At 41.6% G+C, this 20,148-nt stretch overlaps 1 protein-coding gene across 6 annotated transcripts in view; it reads right to left on the bottom strand.

Annotated features, from left to right (window-relative positions):
- The window catches only part of D2HGDH (FAD-linked oxidases family protein), a 204,358-nt gene that overhangs the window by 136,746 nt on the left and 47,464 nt on the right, over positions 1 to 20,148 (bottom strand). For all 6 annotated transcript variants that reach the window (XM_087681132.1, XM_087681131.1, XM_087681127.1 and 3 more), the window contains exon 3: positions 7,759 to 7,860. In XM_087681132.1, coding sequence (XP_087537258.1) covers positions 7,759 to 7,860 — 102 coding nt within the window. The remainder of the gene's footprint in view (positions 1 to 7,758; positions 7,861 to 20,148) is intronic.

Here is a 20,148-nt window from a genome sequence, read left to right as displayed (position 1 = left end):
TCTCCTCCCCGGTCCCTCACCCTTACACACTCACTCCCTCAAACTCTCACGCTCCCTCTCTCAAGCACAAGCTCAAGTAAGCAAGAATAAGAAGAAGAAGAAGAAGAAGAAAAGGAGAGCCACTTTTGGCCACACACAATAATGAGCTTCTCATTCACTTTTCAACTTTATATACAAAACCCTAAATCCCTTTTGGGCGGTCATCCCCTTATCCCCTTTTTTATATGGCCGGCCGTGGCCTAGGCCCTTTTTCCCATTTTCCTTCTATCTTCCTAGCTTCCTTTCCACCGCCCGTCTACATTTACAAATTGTACGGGTGAGAGCCCGGCGCTCCTTGAATTAAACCATGATACGCTTGCGCTCTTTTACGAAAGTATTGACTTGCGCTTTTCCTTGCGCGCCTTTCTCCCTTATTTAGGACTTTTCTCCTTGTGCAGCTTTGTCTTCCGTTTCACTTTGCCTTGGCCTTTGTCTTCTACTTTAGCTTTTCCGGATTTTCCACCTTTGTTCGTTTGAGGGTTAACATTACCCCCCTCCTAGACGAGTGCCAGTCCCATGGCACTCACCGTCGTAGGTAGCAGGCTTTAGCGTGCACTGAAGACGTGGGTGGTAAGGACATCTGTGGTTGCCATGGAGGAGTGTTGGTAGTGGTGGGGAGGAAGGTCGTTGGGGGCCTAGATCCCTGGTGGTAGGGGTATTGGAGTTGGTGGTAGGGCTGTTCTTTGTGGGGATTGCACTGATGAAGTACAAGTGGCAGTTTGTTTGGGGATTTTGCACATGACGATTCTTGGCGGGCTTGCAGGATGATAAAGGATAGGAACTCAGAGCTGAGTGTCGATGAAGAGCCAACGACACTTTCGTTGGAGTCTTCAATACCTGCAATTGAAAACCTGTCCTAAGTGGTCTCTCCCTAGGGGTAGAGCTAGTCTTCTCTATCGTGCACAAGACATAGTTTAATTAGTTTGGAAGACAGATTGAACTCTAAGCAAGCTGAGAGTATTGTCCTGCACTTGAGGACCCAAACTGTAGATATATTTTGGTGCAGATATTATGTGAGTGCTCGTGCATACTTAGATATTACGTAGTTAGAAGACCGCGGGCTGGTTTCTCATAACGATGTGTAGATGAAGCAAAGTTATCCATGTTGAGAAGAAGTACACGTGAAGGGATACGTGAAACCAGCCTGTTCACTGGGAAGGGCGGTAGTGTACAACCAAAATACATAAATGCTTTCACCCAATTTACAGTCCTCCACTTTACCTGAACTTAAAGACACAGAATCAAGAAGAAAATCAGGAAGCTAGAATGCTCCTGTTGCAACACATACACCCTGTTGGCCCCTAAGTTAGGCGCCCCTTGCGGTATTTCTTTATTTTTAAAAAGAGAAAGTACAATGGGCTGTCTTTCACCTATTCTGGGTGAAATTCGATAGCATAACAGTACAATTACTGACCCAAATCAAGTTGACCAGGAGGGGAAACTCTGCCCAAGTCTGAATCTTCTGGTTGGAGTGCAGAATTGACCATTTCAGTCTGCTTTAATTACTGGTTCAGACCTGTTCTGAGACCTGTTTACAACTCATACTGTTCCCTGTACTGTTCAGCCCACTGTAATTACTGGTTCAGACCTGTTCTGAAACCTATTTCCAGCTCATATTGTTCCCTGCACTGTCCTGCATCATCTGTGCCAAGTGCCCCTTGATTCTGACATCAATTGGGCTCTGAAATACCCTCTGAACAGTCTAGAATCAGTTTTGGTTTAGTGCTGTTTCAGGCACTTGCTTGGTGAGGTTACCACCCTCACCTGTCCCTGCTGGGACAGCAAACAACTGCTCCTGTTCCTGGAAAAAAAAAGGCTCTTGCCTCATGCAAAAACAGCATATTCCACACAGTTGTACCTGAATCAAAAGAAAGACCCTTGATTCTGCAGCATAACCATACTGTCAGGGAGAGAAAGAGAGAGAATAGGAAGCAAGCTCAGCCCTCTGTGCATCATAGACAAGGTAGACCAGCTCTCAAGAGCTCTCCATCTGCAGCAATCCATCTCCCTTTCACAAAATGAGCCCCCCATGCATTGAAACTTGTTTTTGTGCTGCCCTCTCTCTCTCTTTTGGAAATTTATGCCCAAATTGTGACACATGGCATACACGTAACAATTTTCCTGTTTAAACCTTTCGGTCTAAAATTCTCCATCCTCGGTTTCAAATTTGATCTCGGCACAGACCAAAGGATTAATCCTCGTACAAAACCGAAGATAATGACGCGAACAGATTCTGGGGTCCAAAAATAGTAACTCCCTAAATTTTAGGAGTTGCTTCCATTGCATCCCCACTAGTCTTCTGACCATCTTTGCAGGCTATGGCTACATCCAAATCTGTAATGTAGCTCAACTGAAAGTGAATTTCCACTGATGACCCCACATGGACTAATCTCTTGAAGATTTGTCCATCTTCACTTTGAACTAGTCTCTTCCAGGCTAGTTCTTCAACACACTTGTCCATATACACTTTCACAAGTCTCTTCCAGGCTTGTCAATCTACAGTGCCATCAGTCTCTTCCAGACTTATACTGGACCTTAACTGTCCAGTCTTGACTCACTAGACATTCCTGCCCGTTTCACAAACTGGCCATGCAACTCAGGCGTTTAGATTTCAAGAGGGATCCTTCCAAAAAGAAAAACCAAATAAAATATGTAATAAAGAAATCAACAAAAAGGTAATAGTTGTCACAGTCTTGTGACAATATGTGACATTTTTTGCATTGTGACTGCACGACATATCATAATTGAACACAGGGGCACTGCACTATCGGTAGCTGGTAGCTATTGGACCTGTGTGATGAGGACAGTGTATCTTCATGGCCATTCGTGCAACGCTTACCACAATTGATTGCAATGGTATTAAGGCAGAGTGCAAGAGGGAATCATGTGAATGGGTCAGGGTGACAAGTCTAACCATAGGCAAGACAAGCTCCCTAGATATGTCCTGCCCTTGATGTGCCCTAAACTATTGTGGGTGATGCTAGGGGACTAGGGGACTAGGGACGGGACTAGTCAACCAAGGTCAGTGGACGCACCTAATTTGAGGACCCCTAGGTGTTGTGCTGTGATCATGGGTGCTTCTTATCGTTTCGTTCTTTTCTTTTCTTTTTTTCTTTTTCTGTTTTCTTTTTTGTTTCTTTTTCTTATGCTTTTTTCTTTCTTTCTTTCGCTCCCCGCAGCTCTCTCTCTCCCTGGCTCTCAAGCACACTCTCTTCTCAGAGGACAGGATGTCAAATGTGGCCTTTCTTGGTTCCCTGGGCCTCTTATTGCCCCATCCCAGCCTGCTGTGATCTCAGAGGTTAGTCCCTCATACTCTTCTAGCCAGAATTCTGAGTCTGTGCCCCTATTTCCTTGTTTCAGCCTGTTATACAACAGTAGAAAACCCTACTGTTTTCCTTATTTTTTCCTATCCTAGCCTTAACCTAATGCAACAAGAATCAAAACCAGAGATGGAGATGGATGGTCCTACTCTAATATTCAACAACAAATCAAAAACCTACTTGCTAAGGAGATCGAATACCTCTTCAAACTCCCTCGCTTCCTACCTATCTACCTCAAGCACCGATTCGGGGAAAACCCTACTTCAATGCTCGATTCGAAGCGCGCAAGCGCTCAAGGCTTGAATCCGTTTGTCCCAGCAACGGAACCAAAATGTGGGAGCTTTCGCTCAACCGCCAAGACCCTTGGACCGCTTATTGTTTCAAGCGTTCCAAGCCGAGCACTAATGGCTACCTCTCACATAGCCGACGCGCCATCCATATCTACGGGTGTAGTGAGCTTACCTCCATGCCGATCGAGTTACCTTCTCTCTCGCGCACTCCGGTAGCTCCACGATCCAAGCGCGAGCTTCAAGCAAGCTCCATCCTCAAGCTCCATGCTCCAAGCTCCATTGCCGCGAGCAAGACAAGAGAAGAGAAAAGAAGAGAAAAAGAGAGGAGAAGATGGAGAGCTTCTCCTCCCCGGTCCCTCACCCTCACACACTCACTCCCTCACACTCTCACGCTCCCTCTCTCAAGCACAAGCTCAAGCAAGCAAGAATAAGAAGAAAAAAAAGAAGAGGAGAGCCACTTTTGGCCACACACAAAAATGAGCTTCTCATTCACTTTTCAACTTTATATACAAAACCCTAAATCCCTTTTGGGCGGTCATCCCCTTATCCCAGTTTTTACATGGCCGGCCGTGGCCTAGGCCCTTTTTCCCATTGTCCTTCTATCTTCCTAGCTTCCTTTCCATTGCCCGTCTACATTTATAAATTGCACGGGTGAGAGCCCGGCGCTCCTTGAATTAAACCATGATGCGCTTACGCGCTTTTACGAAAGTATTGACTTGCGCTTTTCCTTGCGCGCCTTTCTCCCTTATTCAAGACTTTTCTCCTTGTGCGTCTTTGTCTTCCGTTTCACTTTGCCTTGGCCTTTGTCTTCTACTTTAGCGTTTCTGGATTTTCCACCTTTGTTCGTTTGAGGGTTAACACTTTCGTCATCTAATTTTCTGCTAAACGAAAACACTTGAAGAGTTTTTCCCCTCAATTTTGCAACAAGGACCAATACGTCAACAAACTCCTTAACTAAGCAAAGAATAAAAGCCCCATGGTTAACAACTTATCTACATTGAAAAATGAGTAAGCATTAAAATATATATATATATATACAAAGTAAAAGAATACCCAATTGTAACTTTAAATCGTCTTATCATTCACTCTAATCCCTAGTGGTAAACAAACTAATAGAAAGAAAGAAAGAAAGATATATTAGCGTCTACATAAGGCCAATGTGACCTATGAGATAAAATCCAAAGTACATCGATGTCTAATGTCATTTCATCAATAAGGTGAAGATAACATTAAAACAAATGGCCTATGAAACAAATGGTCAAGTAAAACCATGTCTAGTGTTGTCCCATCCATAGAAAGAAAAGGAAACCCGAATTTGATAGAACTATGTGCTGATCTCAAGGTTTGCACATGATCTCAGCTATGATGCAATCCCTAATTGCTCCACTAATATGCCTAGCAGTGAGTCTTTGGTGTCTCATGATAATGACTCTAATGCGACCATGGTGTGGCCTCGTCAGACATGGTCGTAGTAAACGGGGTCATCATGCTCAACGAAGTGAAATGGCTCTATCCATTCTGACTCCACGGCATGGAATGGAAGGTGTCTAGTGGGTTAGCTCTGTCTTTGCTAGGCTAGTAGTGTCAATAGGGTCGGATCTATGAAAAAATTTCATCAACTGCTCTCTGTGTGGATCCCTTTAGGTGAGTTGATCTCCTATCTCACAATAATGTTGTGTGGCGCCTCTGGAGCTCCAAGAGGGGGCCTAGGCATCTCTGGTCCTCGTACTCCATGGCACAATGAAGAGGTCCAAAACCATCACGGAAGAGGCAACTATACCATCCTCATATGTCATAGTATCCTATACATCTACATACGTAATGCTCCTCTGTCTCATGCCCTCGGCTACAAAGCTCGCAAGTCCTATCCTCTGCTAGAGTACCTGTTCATCTACCTGTCTCCATCTGCAACCTATGAGAGGAGGTACAAATCTGTCTAATAGCAGCCCAAATGCTGTGGGAGAGATGGGTGTCCATATATGTTGGCCAACTAGTGAATCCATCATCAAAGAGACACAAGAAGTGATTCCAGTAGAACTCCATCCTTGGTCCTAGAGAGAGTGGCGGGTGGATCCATGTCCTCGCTGTCTCAATCCTCAAGATATTAGCTCTAATCACCAGGTTCAACTTTGATTGGCTGAGAGGAAGTGTAGGGCAGTCAAGGCTGTAGTCAAAAGGTGGAAGGCGGTCAATATCCATACCATGTAGGCTCAACCAAATAGTCACCTGTGAAAACCAACAATTCTTCTTGCCCTCTACTACTAGTTGTCTAGATGAAGTTAGTGTCAATCTAGAGTATCTCTAGCCTGGGAGATCCCATAATCTGTGCCAAAAGGTCACTGCCCTGAAGAGTGCCTCCATGACTATAGATGCTGCCCCCAGCTCTGCTCTAACAATGGGATGTGGGGTGGAGGGCTTACTCCTAATCATACATGCTATCATCATGATCAATGGCCTTTCCATGCTATCCCAACCATCATAATAATCTCTCTCTGTCCCAATCTGATCAATGAGTGGACTTAGGCACCTATGGTACAAGCTGCAACCCCATATCTCTGTTCCATATAGTAGTGTAGTTGTGACTAGAGTGTCAAACAACCATAGTTTGGTGCAAGGCTCCTGGAACTATATGTGAGCACATTGACTCTCAAGTGCCCCTAGTGCTACATAACCTCGTGCCAAATGTGCCTTTGATGCCCCTCTCAACGTAAATCGTGGGCCAAAGAAGGTGAATCCCTGATAAACATATTCCCTCACATGCTCCACATGTCTTTTCCAAATGCAAACTGGTACATGGATCTAGTCACCCACGCTGCTCAAGTATTAAAGACCATGGTTTTGGTCTTCCGAAGGTTTACTGTGATATCTCTCTCTCTACAAAAGACATGCAAAGCATCTAGGTGGCGCTGCAATCCCTCTAGTGAATCCAAAATAAGAACAATGTCATCTGCATACAATAATATCAATATCAACACCCCTACTAGGCTGGCTCCAGCTCCTCCACCTCAGTCAATGTAATCAAACACTTCATCTATATATAAACCAAACAATGTGGGTGAAAGTGGGCATCCTTGTTTATGGTACTGTCAATCCTCTCTGATAGTCCCCCCACATGCTTGTACATGACTTGTCAATCCTCTCTGATAGCCCCCCACATGCGTGTACATGACTTGTCATTGTCTCATATAATGCATAGATACCCCATTGTATACCTTCTGGAACTCCAACATCCTGCAATCTCTGCATAATGCATGTACGAGGCACTGTATCAAAAGCTTTGCAGAAATCTACAAAGCAGCAATAGATCCTCTTGTCTCAAGCTCAACCCTCCTCAATAATGGTTCTCATTGTGAGGATATGGTCCAGTGTGGTATATCTACAAGATACTTGATCATGCCCCAGAATGCTTCTGCAATTTTTTTCACCAACAAGAAGTTATAAGCTGGGTTGGGTTTTGTTTACACCCTTATGGATGAGTTGAGACCAATGCTTTCAAATTATTAATAGATTATCCAAGGTTGCATTCAAAGGAGAGCCTGCAGGTTTGTGTATGGACTTCTCATGGGTTCATTGAAGGACAGATTTTTTCAATGTTGCATCTAAACAATCTGTAAATATGAGCAAAAGAGGCTTTCCGCTGGGACAACAGCATATCTAAAATAGACCCATGCAGAGGTCCATACATGATCACATTCAGTGAAGTAGACCTGTGGCATCTGGGCACAATTTGAATTTGCTGTATTCTGTGAGTGATGAAGTTTACCATCCTTTTATTGCCAAGTGTACCTTCATAGGCCAAAAGTTCTCTTGAATGTCATCACACTGTTTGAGAAGCTAGGTCACTACACAACATTGACATTGGACAACCTCCTTATTAATCTATTTCAACAACGGCAAGGAGGATGTTGTAATGTGAGTAGTCAATTACGTGACACTTGAAAAGAAAGAGACTTATGATACCTTAAGAGTGGAAATTATACAGTCGCAGAATCACTTTAAACCAAAATGTTCAAAATTGCCATCCCTTAAGGTGTGGAAGTAATTTTAAAAGGAACCAATGATATATCTCCTCTCTCAAGTAATATATTGCAAAACTCTAATTGCCTAACCTCATCAAAAATGGGTACACTTCCTCCAACAAGGCCTGTATTACCACCTTGTGGAACTACTGCCAACTGCCTTTCGTTACAGTACCGAAGAATTTTGGAGACCTGTGTAAAACATAAAAAAAGAGCCTTTTAAGTCCCTATTCAAGTTTCTGTGTGAACTACTTGAAGACAAAAACTCAAGATGACGATATGAAAGAAAAGTTGCACACTTCACAAGATATATGGGTGGAAGGTGAAAATTTCTCAGATTGCTTGATCTAGCTATCAGCAAAATGTTGGAAACAAAATTTGCACAAGCAATAACTGAATTAATGCATCAAATCCATCACCTTATCTCTGACTGTTGAAAAACTGAATCCTCTCTTGATAACTTGAGTAAGATATTTAATTTGAAGCAAACCTTAAAAAGGAGAGTAATGTGCCATGTGCTTCAGACATGAAGTGTGGATTCTACACCCACTGATCTGTATAACCAACCTGGTCCCAATAAAATTAGGAAATTCATCAGTTGCATCATAAGATACCATGGCCTAGCTGAACAGCTCTATAAAGTGGGGCAGTCCAATCACAGCAGCAGGAAACGCCACAAAACACCTGTTGGAGGTGCCCAAATTGCCAAAATAGCTCAAGAATTCCCTAAATGTGTTTCCCCTGACAAAATGTTTCCCCTAGTCCAAAACAGTGCCACGTGGCTCAACCCCAGAGACCTGAAACATTTCCCCTAATGTTTCCCTCATCCATTGGGATTTAGAATGCCAAGTGGCAAATTTGTGGAAATGAACATGGGTTTAGGCCATCATATGCATTGCTTTGCTTCCCTTAGAAATGTCCCATCCCGTTCGCTCTTCACATTTCCCCGTCTTCGCCTCTTCTCCCCACTCTTAATGACCTAGCATTTCTGTTTCCCTCTTTTAAAACATTGCCATGTCCATTCCAGTTTCTGTTTCCATTTCGGAGTTTCCCTCGACTATAAGTCCAATACACAGGCTGGCTTGCAGCCAGCCACACAAACTTGCGCACACAGAGTGTATCCAATTATCTAGCCATAAAGCACAGCACCTTGAGGCTCCTAGACCTGCTTCTTCACAGTACTTGTTTTTCTCCCTCAAAAAGTCACCAAGTGAGTCCCCTACTAATAATGACCTTATGGAAGTCACATTACCAAACACTGAAATGTAGACGTGTGTTACACATATAAAGGAATAGAGAAATAGAGGAGAGTGTTGTAACTTGTTAAGCAATCTGCCCTGCCAAGAAGCATCACTATACTGATCATTGCATTGCCTTTTTCTTCAGAGAGCCATTGATCAGCATCAAACATAACCTAAATAAAAGCTTAGCAACGTTTAGCTTGCGCATGTAGAGCCTTTGGAAAAGCACAGCCCCTCCCCAATTTCCTTAAGCATGCACACACATCCCCTACCCCCTCCAAAAAAAACTATATAAAGGCACCCTCATGACCACCCTAACGCACAACACACAATCTGTGACATTAATGTGACATTAAGGTCACAAATATTGAATGTGACATTAAAGTGATATTTAATGTGACATTAAGGTAAATCTAGGGGAACACGCACGAGGATGACCGTCCGGGCTCTTGGGCGCCCGAACGGGGTTAAGGGGAGCCTAGAAATAAAGAGAGTCCAAGAATAGTAGGACTCACCAAGGTTTGACGGCTGGCAATCGGATCACGATGGTCTGGCCAGCAATATACTAGGCAAGGCTGGGAGGAAAAAAGAATCACTCGTGCTCACCCATCCCGACTGTTTTCTTCTGGCTTCATAGTCTTCTTCTGAATCATCTGACATTGGTATCAGAGCTGACAGGTTTAGTCGTGTGGATCTGTGTTCTTCTACGAAAAGACAGTCGACGGTTTCAGTCGTCCTGCTATTCATTCAGTCGACGGGTCAGTCGACCGGTTTCATTCATCACGCTATTCATTTCAGTCGACGGGTCTTGCCTGGTCGACCCGTGAAGGATCCGTGAAGCCACCGGTCAAAAGCGCTTGGTGACACGTCACGTAAAACTTGACGTGACGATTATCTACGTCACGTATTAAAAGGCGGAGCAGATATCTTTTACAAAAAACGCCGTATGCTGGATCGTGCGCCGTTGAATCCTGGCGTGAGCCTCCTTGACTGCACTTGCATCACAAGTACAAGCTAAGCACAGAGCAAGTTCAGGAAAGGGGCATTGATGGCATGCGTGATTATTAAAGAAGGGGGCTGAATACTAGTCGTTTTTTCAAAGAAGCTCCATTTCCTGCGTAACGGGCGATAAAATTTGTTCCTTACTCTTCGGGTTTATTTACAAACCAGCAACAACTGCCTGCCATTAAAATCAGGGAAGTATTTTACTTTGTATGCAAATTTCTTATCTTTACTTTCCAATTCCAGTGTATTAATGGCAGAAAAAGGGAAAGAGAGAGTAATGGAAGGTTCTAGTTCTGGGGACCATCCTATGGTAGATCCCCATGAACCAGAGATGTTGAAGAACAGTGGAAAGAATTTTTTGCTACACGAGAACAATTTGATGATCTTACTGCTCGTGTGCAAGCTCAGGGGGTTCAGATGGAATTTTTAACCCAAACACTCACTGAAATAAAATCTCAAATAACTTTATTGTTAGAAAGAGATAAAAATAAGATAGAAACCTCGGATATCCCATCTTCATCGAAAGATTTAGATGTGACTATGCGAGATCCTAAGGAACCCCACCATAAATTGAGGGTTAATCCAATTCTAAAGGATATGAAACCGCCTCAGTTTCATGGGGAGGAAAAAGATAGGAATAAAGATACAATCTTTAATTTCCTCCAAAAATGGGAAGATTTACATAAACTTAAAAATACCCCACCACATCTCCAAGCACTGGAGGCTAGTTTAACTTTGGGGCCCAAAGCATATAAGTGGTGGCGAACTTTAAAGGAGGCAAATAAAATACCTAAAACTTGGGCTCAATTTGAATCCGTCTTTTTGAAAGAATTCCTTCCTGAAAATGAAATGGAAAGAAATTGGGAAGATTGGAATTATGTAAAAGGGAAGACCCCTGCTGACATATCTGGAGGAATATCGTGAGATAATCCTCAAATTGGAAGGAATAGATGAATTTCAAAAGACAAGAGGATTCATTAGGGGACTAGACAAAGCCTGTAAAAAGGAAGTAAAAAGGAGTTCACCTAAGACGCTGGAAGAGGCAATTAAATTTGCATTAATTCATGAAGATAGTATGTGTCCAGGTACACTCACTAGTCTCACTGATATGGAGCCCAAGTCTAAGGAATTGGAAACCTCAAAATTTGTGGGCAAATTTAAAAGGAAAATGTCATTCTTTAAGGGTAAAAAACAACCTTTTGAAAAGAAACCATATGAGAGGCCAAAGTTAAGTCCTAATGACTTTGATAAGGCCAAAAAAGAAAAGTTGTGTTTCAATTGCCTATCCCCTAACCATGCTGCTTGGAATTGCCCTCAAGAAAAAGAGGGAAGACAAAGGAAAGGATAAGGACAAGGGCAAGGGAAAAGAAAAACAAATCCATGTAGTGCAGACCTTAGAATTAAAGGGGCATGAAAAGTACAAATCTTTAGAGGTCTTGCACATGGATGTACAACACAAGTGTTGTATGTCAACTTCTATGTGGCAGCCTACTTTTGGGCCACATGATTTACTTAGAGTACATGGATTGATAGCTAGAAAGAGGGTTAGAGTCATGATTGATGACTCTGCCACATATAATTTTATAAATTATGCACTTGTCAAAAAATTGAAACTTCCCCAACAAAAGAGTGGGTATCAATATGTTGTTCGTATGATGCAAGGCCAAGACAATAAAATATAGGATACAATGGTATCCAATTTGAAAATTGAGATTCAAAGATATAAAGATAAACTTCATTTCCAAATTATGAACATGGAAAGAGCTGATATTGCTCTAGGGAGGGAGTGGCTATGGGGATTGGAACCATCCTTAAAACGTAGTTATCACCATAATACACTGGAATTTGAAAGGGATGGTAAGACTTTTGTCATTCAAGGTGAACATGAAGTATCTGATAATCCTTTGCTGTGTTCTACTGAAGTTCAGAAGCTAATAAAGAAGGAAGTTTGTGAGGTATATATGTTATGGTCTCTTCCTGTACAGAACACTTTTACTTTCTGTAATATAAAGCAACAATTTTCTTATGTTTGTGAGTTGAATGTTAATAATGAATTAAGTAGTTTGTTAGATGATTTTAAAGATGTTGAGAGCTGAAATGATGAACGGGTTGCCTCTTACCCATCCAACCTCCAATCCTCACTAAGAGAACTAAAGAGGGGCACCACCTAGCCAAAGGGAGGATGGGCTAGGACATCCCTTTTCTCAAAGAGAATCAAGAGAACCAAAACACAAATTTACAAGAGAGAATATATGTACTAGACACCATATTGGAATATAAGAGAGAGAGAGAGGAGAGGAGAGGGAGATAAGAGGAGAAGAGATAGAAGAAGCTTGCCATTATGCTACATGGAGTGAGAAGATGAGAGGAGAGGGAGATAATAGAAAAAGAGGTAGAGGAAGCTTGCCATTATGCTACATAATAAAAGAACTCACTCATAGCTCACCTCAAAGAGATGAGGGTATTCTAGAGTGCTCTCATGGGCTTGTCATTGTCCTTCCTCTCCCTCTTTTCTCAAAGAGAATCAAGAGAACCAAAACACAAATTTACAAGAGAGAATATATGTACTAGACACCATATTGGAATATAAGAGAGAGAGATGAGAGGAGAGGGAGACAAGAGGAGAAGAGATAGAAGAAGCTTGCCATTATGCTACATGGAATGAGAAGATGAGAGGAGAGGGAGATAATAGGAGAAGAGGTAGAGGAAGCTTGCCATTATGCTATATAATAAAAGAACTCACTCATAGCTCACCTCAAAGAGATGAGGGTATTCTAGAGTGCTCTCATGGGCTTGTCATTGTTCTTCCTCCCCCCTTCTTCATTCTCCATGGGCTCTTTATATAGCCTCCATGAGGGATTAGATTAAGCTAATCTTCTTTATTAACATAATCCTAGATTATGTATGGCATCTTTGAAAATATGGAGCATAGTGGATGGGACAAGTCCCCACCTTGGTCATCATGCAAGAAGCCAAGGGTGGTGGTAGACAAAATAGAGAAATGGAGCTAGATTGCAAGAGGTGGGTGCCCAAAGCACATTATTATAATATATTTACAAGAAGGATAGAGTGGAAAGTTGGTGTGGTGAAAGAGAGAAGAAAATTGCATGGAGCCAGCAGTCTGCGCCTTCGTAACTTCAAATCCGTGAGGAATTTGAAAAAAGTTTCTTCTGCAACTTTGTAGACCAGGTCGAAACGATCGGGCATCGCGGGAATTTTCTTGAAATTCGCTTTTTCTTGGAAGTTATTGAGATTATAAAAAACGGCTTCTAAAAGCTGCTTTGACTTTAGCCCCCCATATGTATATAAATACATATAAGCATGTGACAAAAGGGGTCCATGCTTGTAAGCTTTTGTGCAAGATCCAAATGACACCATGATGTGGATATTGACTTGTGTGCTAGGGTGAGGTGTCCTCTAATGATGGTGATAGATTCCAAATCTTAGTGATGCAGACGGGGCCCATGTGTAGTTGGAGGCTAGTCCTTTGAAAAATCTATGCATTCACTCAACTCCTAGGTGTAATCCATTTTCATCTTCACCAAGATAACCATCCCTTTTACCCTTTACATTGATATGCCTTCTAAGAACTTGTTCCCCCCATTTGTTAGAGTTATCATAATCGAGAACAATGTAGCATACCTAGTGCTTGAAGAGTAAACCCAAAGTGATATGGTAAGCTCTTGATAGGGGCTTTGGCCAAATTTTGTGGTAATAATCCGGGTTGTAAAAAACCCGGATCAATGTGTTTCCTTCTGATTTACCAAGTGGCCTTCCACCAGATAGGGGTGATCTAAATCGCCCAATTGACATAAATAAGGACACACACCCTATTTCTAAACCACCGTATAGGTTAAGTGAAACACAGCATCAAGAAGTTGAAAGACAAATTAAGGATTACCTTGATAAAGGGTTTATACAACCCAGTAATTCACCTTGGGCTTCACCAATTTTATTGTTAAAGAAAAAAGATGGTTCTATGCGACTTTGTGTTGACTATAGAGCACTTAATAAAATAACGGTGAAGAATAAATTTTCTATGCTCAGAATGGAAGATCTTTTTGATCAATTACAAGGGGCAAAATTCTTCACAAAGATAGATTTAAGATCAGGTTATCACCAAGTAAGAATTAAGGCACAAGATGTTCCCAAGACAGCATTTCGTACTAGATACGGGCATTATGATTATTTGGTGATGGCTTTTGGCCTCACTAATGCACCAGCTACCTTTATGAAGCTGATGAATAGTGTTTTACGGCCCTATCTAGGACATTTTGTAGTAGTCTTCTTGGATGATATTTTGATCTTTAGTAAATGAAGAGAAGAACATTTGGAACACTTACAGTTAGTATTCCAACTGTTAAGAACACATTCCCTTTATGCGAAGAAAACTAAATGTGAATTCTTTGCACAAGAGGTCAAATATTTGGGGTATATTATCTCGAAAGAGGGAATCAACATGGATCCAGAAAAAGTAAGGGCAATTATTGAATGGCCACCTCCAAGGAACCTGGAAGAGCTGCAGATTTTCCTAGGTTTAACTGGATTTTATCGTAGATTCATTCGAGATTATGCCAAAATAGCTGTTCCAATGACAGACCAACTTAAAGGGAAAGGAAAAAGTTTTAATTGGGGAACAGACCAAAATGAAAGTTTTCAAAAACTTAAGGTAGCTATTGCTACAGCTCCAGTATTATTAATTGTGGATTCCAATAAACCGTTTGTGGTTGAAGCTAATGCCAGTGATAAGGCGATAGGCACAGTCTTATTACAAGAAGGTCGACCACTTGCTTTTGAAAGCAAAAAATTAGACCGTGCAAAACAAAATTATTCTGTTTATGAGAGGGAGCTGTATGTAATAGTACATGCAATGAAGAAATGGAGGCACTATCTGTACGGTGCCAAACTTTTGATTTTATCGGATCATGAAAGCATTAAGTGGCTTAATGATCAACCGGATTTACACGGGCGTAAAGCCAGATGGGCCGAACTCCTTCAAGAGTTCGACTATGAGATAAGATATAGAAAAGGAAAGTATAATATAGTAGCTGATGCACTCAGCAGAATGCCCATCATTAATGAATTGAGTTTTACTCAGTTCACTTCCAACTTGCTTGAATCTTTAAAAGGGAAATGCCAGGTTGATCCGGCATATTCCAACATATGGGAAGCAATAAAAAATGGGGATCCAAATGAAAGTGCTTCTACTGAGGAAGGAATATTTGAGGATGTTCAACAAGGAAATGGAGCATCAGGGGTTGCTCAAACTGGATTTAAGTGGAAGAATTTTACCATTGATAATGGTTATTTACTCTACAAGGGTAGGGTATGTGTCCTAAAAGATACAGAAATAAGGCGCCAGATACTCTTTGAGTGTCATGATACCCCTAGTGTGGGACATCCAGGAGTTAATAAGACTTATAGTCTTATTAAAAGGCAGTTCTATTGGCCTGAAATGAATAAGGACGTCCCTGACTATGTGGTCAAATGTAATAAATGCCAAGTTAATAAAGCTGAAAGATTGAAAATGGGAGGACTTCTCCATCCACTAGAAATTCCTTTGGGAAAACGGGAGAGTATCTCCATGGACTTTATTGTTGCTTTACCTAGAACACAGAGGGGGCACGACTCTGTATGGGTGATTGTGGATAGGGTAACCAAAATGGCTAGGTTCATTCCAACTTCAACTGATGTTAAAACACCAGAATTGGCTAGATTGTTCGTAGAGAACATATACCGATTGTATGGCCTTCCGGCAAATATAGTTTCTGATCGGGATAGAAAATTTGATAGCCAATTTTAGCGTGCGGTATTTAGGAAATTGGATACTAAACTTAGCATGAGTACGGCGGATCATCCGCAAACAGATGGGCAAACTGAAAGGGTTAACCAAATTCTTGAAGATATGCTTAGAGCATATGTAAGTAAAAGGCAAACTAATTGGGAAGAGTATTTACCAATAGCAGAGTTTGCATATAATAGTGCCAAGCACTCTTCCACTGGATATACTCCATTTATGTTAATGTATGGGTTTCAGCCCAGAGCTCCTTTTGCAGTAGGACTGCATAAGGAAAAGGTTCAGGCAGCTAAGGATTTTTTGGAGGATATGAATAGTATGTTAAAATTTGCTGAAGAAAATATTAAAAAAGCTCAAAATCGAGCTACAACATATGCAGATCCTCACTGAAGGGACATCTCCTTTAAAGAAGGAGAATTGATCTATCTTAAAGTGCCTGAACAAACTAAAACTATGAAAAAGGGACAATGTCCAAAGCTTTCACCAAGGTATTGTGGTCCTTTCATAATACTTAAAAAGGTGGAAGAATTGGCTTACAAGCTCCAACTACCTGCTGGTAGTAAAATACATCCAATTTTTCATGTAAGTAAATTAAGAAAGAAGCTGGGTGATTTGGATAATCTAATCTTAAATGATGACATTGAGGAGCTATTCAATGACCAATCTAATCCACATGAACCAGAAAGAATATTAAATGTTCGTAATAGACGAACGAGGAATACTATTTATCAAGAATGTTTGGTTAAGTGGAAAGATTGTTCAAAAAAAAGCTTAACATGGGAGCGAGTAAGTACTTTAAAGAAAAGGTTTCCCGATTTACAGTTAGACCTTCCAAGTATCGTTTTCGAGGACGAAACCGATTCTTAAGGGGAAGGAAATGTGACATTAAAGTGATATTTAATGTGACATTAAGGTCACAAATATTGAATGTGACATTAAAGTGATATTTAATGTGACATTAAGGTAAATCTAGGGGAACATGCACGAGGATGACCGTCCGGGCTCTTGGGCCCCCGAACGGGGTTAAGGGGAGCCTAGAAATAAAGAGAGTCCAAGAATAGTAGGACTCACCAAGGTTTGACGGCTAGCAATCAGATCACGATGGTCTGGCCAGCAATATACTAGGCAAGGCTGGGAGGAAAAAAGAATCACTCGTGCTCACCCATCCCGATTGTTTTCTTCTGGCTTCATAGTCTTCTTCTGAATCATCTGACACAATCCAACTGGGCTTTGGGGGTCAGTTGGTGTTAGTTTTGACCCTAGGACAGTTATTTGGGCAGTAAGTGTTGGTGGTAATACTAGGGACTAGCATTAATTAAATGATTAATGCTAGCCTAGGGGTCAACAGAGGTTGGAGACCACTCCAAGTTGCAAATGGCTTAGCCAATTTAATTGTGGATGGGCACATTTAATTTTGAGCAAGGTCAGAAGGGCTGAAATTAATTTTTAGGATTATTTAATTTTGAAAATTAATTAAATGGCTGGATAATACTGAAAAATGGGTTTAGAAGACTACCAATTGTGGCAAAAATGCCCATGCAAACTGAGAAAATGTTTTTGGGGCCTAGGTCTCAGCCATTCACTTAGTTTACAGCTTGTGGTGGTGGGGGGGGGAACGGGGGGGCACTCAACAAACAAGGAACAACAAGAAGTCACCTTCTAGGGGCTGGCAACAGCATTGCTAATCAGATGACAGCATCTTGGAGGTTTGTTGGGACCTACCATCAAAGAATGCTAAGATAAATCACACCCTATGACATGGACAGTCAAAAGAAGTAAAGTCTCTTGTTCTCGGTCTTCTGAAGTGTTACTTCACACCATTTGTAGTTCCATCAGAAAGGATCCATTTGAGATAGTTGAAGCCAGTAAGAAGGTTCCACGTACTCTAGATACAAAGATAAAATATTTGAGGCAAATAAGTGTGACAAAAGTATGGATAAAGTGCACATGAAAGTAGGAAAACTCTTCAAAAGTCGTAGGAAAAGCATAACAAAACCGACCACATCACCGCAAACATGTAGAGTCTACTGACAATAATTCAATTCTTTTGCACTTCAAAAAGGCAAGGCTTAAGAAAACAAGGAAATAGAGCCCTTATTCCCTGAGTTAAACATGAAGTATTGTGGGCCTTTTAAGGTGACAAAAAAGATTTGTAATGTGGCTTACACATTGAAGCTACCGGGTCACTGAAAGATTCACAAGCATTCCATGTGAGTCTCCTTTGAGCATTCCATGGAGATGCACCAAAGGATATGCCTAATGAGATTCAACAATAGGTTGAGGGACTGGATGAGATCCTATTGAACACAAGGAATGAAAGATAAGAGGCAATGTTTCATATCACTACCTAATGAAGTTCCAAAACTATTCATCATTGGATGTGAAGTGCATGGAAATTGGCACGTAAGGAAAGAAAGATAAGTGGCAATGTTTCATGTCACTATCTAACATTCCAAAATTATTCATCATTGAATGCAAAGTGGATGGAAGAGGGTGATATAGCAAATTCACCTCAATTGTTGTGATTTTACCTAGAGGCCTTTCAGCTAGAATGCACTTTGGTTTGGGCTAAGACAAGTATAGAAGAGCACCAATCCAAAGCACCGCCTCGTGCTCAAGAAGGGGGTTGCATTTGCGAGAGTGGGCAACGGAAGAGAAACATGAACACAAAGAGAAGCAAAGAGAGAGAAAGAGAGGAAGCAGAAGATGAAGAAAGAATATTGCACTGAATGAAGAAGAATGTTGATACAATGATGATAGACTAATCATTTCCTACATGTAGCCCAAACCGTTAGTGAGGACACCAAATCAAGCTGATGACAATGGCAGCACCAAGCACGGAGAGTCGGAGTGTCGAAGTGTGCACCTACAAAGGGAAGACTGAAGACTGAAGAGTGTATGTGTCTACCAAGTGAGGGGCTGGCTATAAATAGCCATAAATGCCCAAATCTGGCCAACCTACACCAAGAGAGAACATAAATGCTGGCCAACCAGCAATAAATGCTGATCACTAAAGAATGAAATGCCAAAAAGATAGGGGTGATACTCGAAAAATCCCAAATGACGATGACAATGCCCAATAGGTGTAGGCAAACTGTGGAAAGCAGTAACTGCCCTAGAAATGCACACAAGAAGCCAACAAATAAAGAAAATACACCTAAACTACTAGAGTTCCTATGTCTCCATTAGACTTTGACAAGAGCGCACAACCAAGAGATGACGGACCAAAATAACTAGTATAGGCAAGCTAACACCCCCTCTCAAATCTAGGAGTGTCTAAAGTCCCAACAACCTCATGTGATGAAGCATAGAAGCTTTAGGCAAAGGTTTTGTGAAGAGATCTACGGCATTGTCCTCCATGGGATAGTAGGCCACTGCTAGCTCAGAATCCAGGATCCGCTCTAGAACATAGTGGTACTGAACCTCAATGTGCTTTGTGCAAGCATGAAACATAGGGTTCTTTGCTAGAGCTAGAGCACTCTAATTGTCCATATACAGCTCCATAGGTCTAGACTGAGGAAAGCCAATCAGTGTACCAACATGTAGCAAAGCCAAACCACCTCCATAGCTATAGAACATAATGCACGATACTCTACCTCTGTAGAAAAAAGAGGCACAGTAGGCTACTTCTTGCTGCTCCACAAGATAACTCCCAATTTAACAAAGAAGGCATAACCTGCAATGGACCGTCATGAATCCACATTACCTACCCAGTCAGAATCACTCCAACCAGAGAGAGTAAACCCCTCTCCATATTATGATCCCATAGAATCGAGACCCTTGTAAATAACAAAGAACATGCAAGGCCGCTCTCCAATGCTCCTGAGTGCAAGTCTTCATAAAATAAGACAACAATGCCACAACAAGAGAAACATCCAGCCAAGTGTGAATAAGCCAAATGAGGGAGCCAATAAGACACCTATAACGGTGGGCATCTATAAGGGGAGCTCCGACTGTGAAAAGCTTGAACTCTGGGTCCATGGAGCAAGAAATAAACCAACAGTCGACTATAGCAACTCTGAGAGAAGGTCGAAAATGAACCTGTGCTATGAAATAAAAGGAAGAAATGGAGGATCCCAAGATCCATCATGTTAAACTCTAGTCGTAAAATCTTCCGAGTACAATCAACCTCCGTAATAGAGCTCCCTATAATGATAATATCATCCGTGTACAAGATGAGCAAAACACACATGTCAACCTCAAGCTTGAAGTATAGGTTGGGGTCATAAGCTAAGCGATGGAAGCCACTCTGTAGAAAGAATCGATCAATCCTCTCATACCAAGCACAAGGTGCCTGCTTCAGGCGCCATAGAGGGTCTTCCACAATCTGTAGACATGGTCCCCCTTCCCTTGCACAAGAAATCTAGGCAGCTACGAAACATAAATCTCCTCCTCAAGGACACTACTCAAGAAGGTAAACTTTACATTCATTTGATA

The sequence above is a fragment of the Lygodium microphyllum genome, chromosome 7 (assembly GCF_053477565.2).
Source record: "Lygodium microphyllum isolate KBCC chromosome 7, Lygodium_microphyllum_v1.1.10, whole genome shotgun sequence".
In the NCBI taxonomy this organism is placed as follows: domain Eukaryota; kingdom Viridiplantae; phylum Streptophyta; class Polypodiopsida; order Schizaeales; family Lygodiaceae; genus Lygodium; species Lygodium microphyllum.
This window is presented reverse-complemented; position numbering and strand designations above follow the sequence as displayed.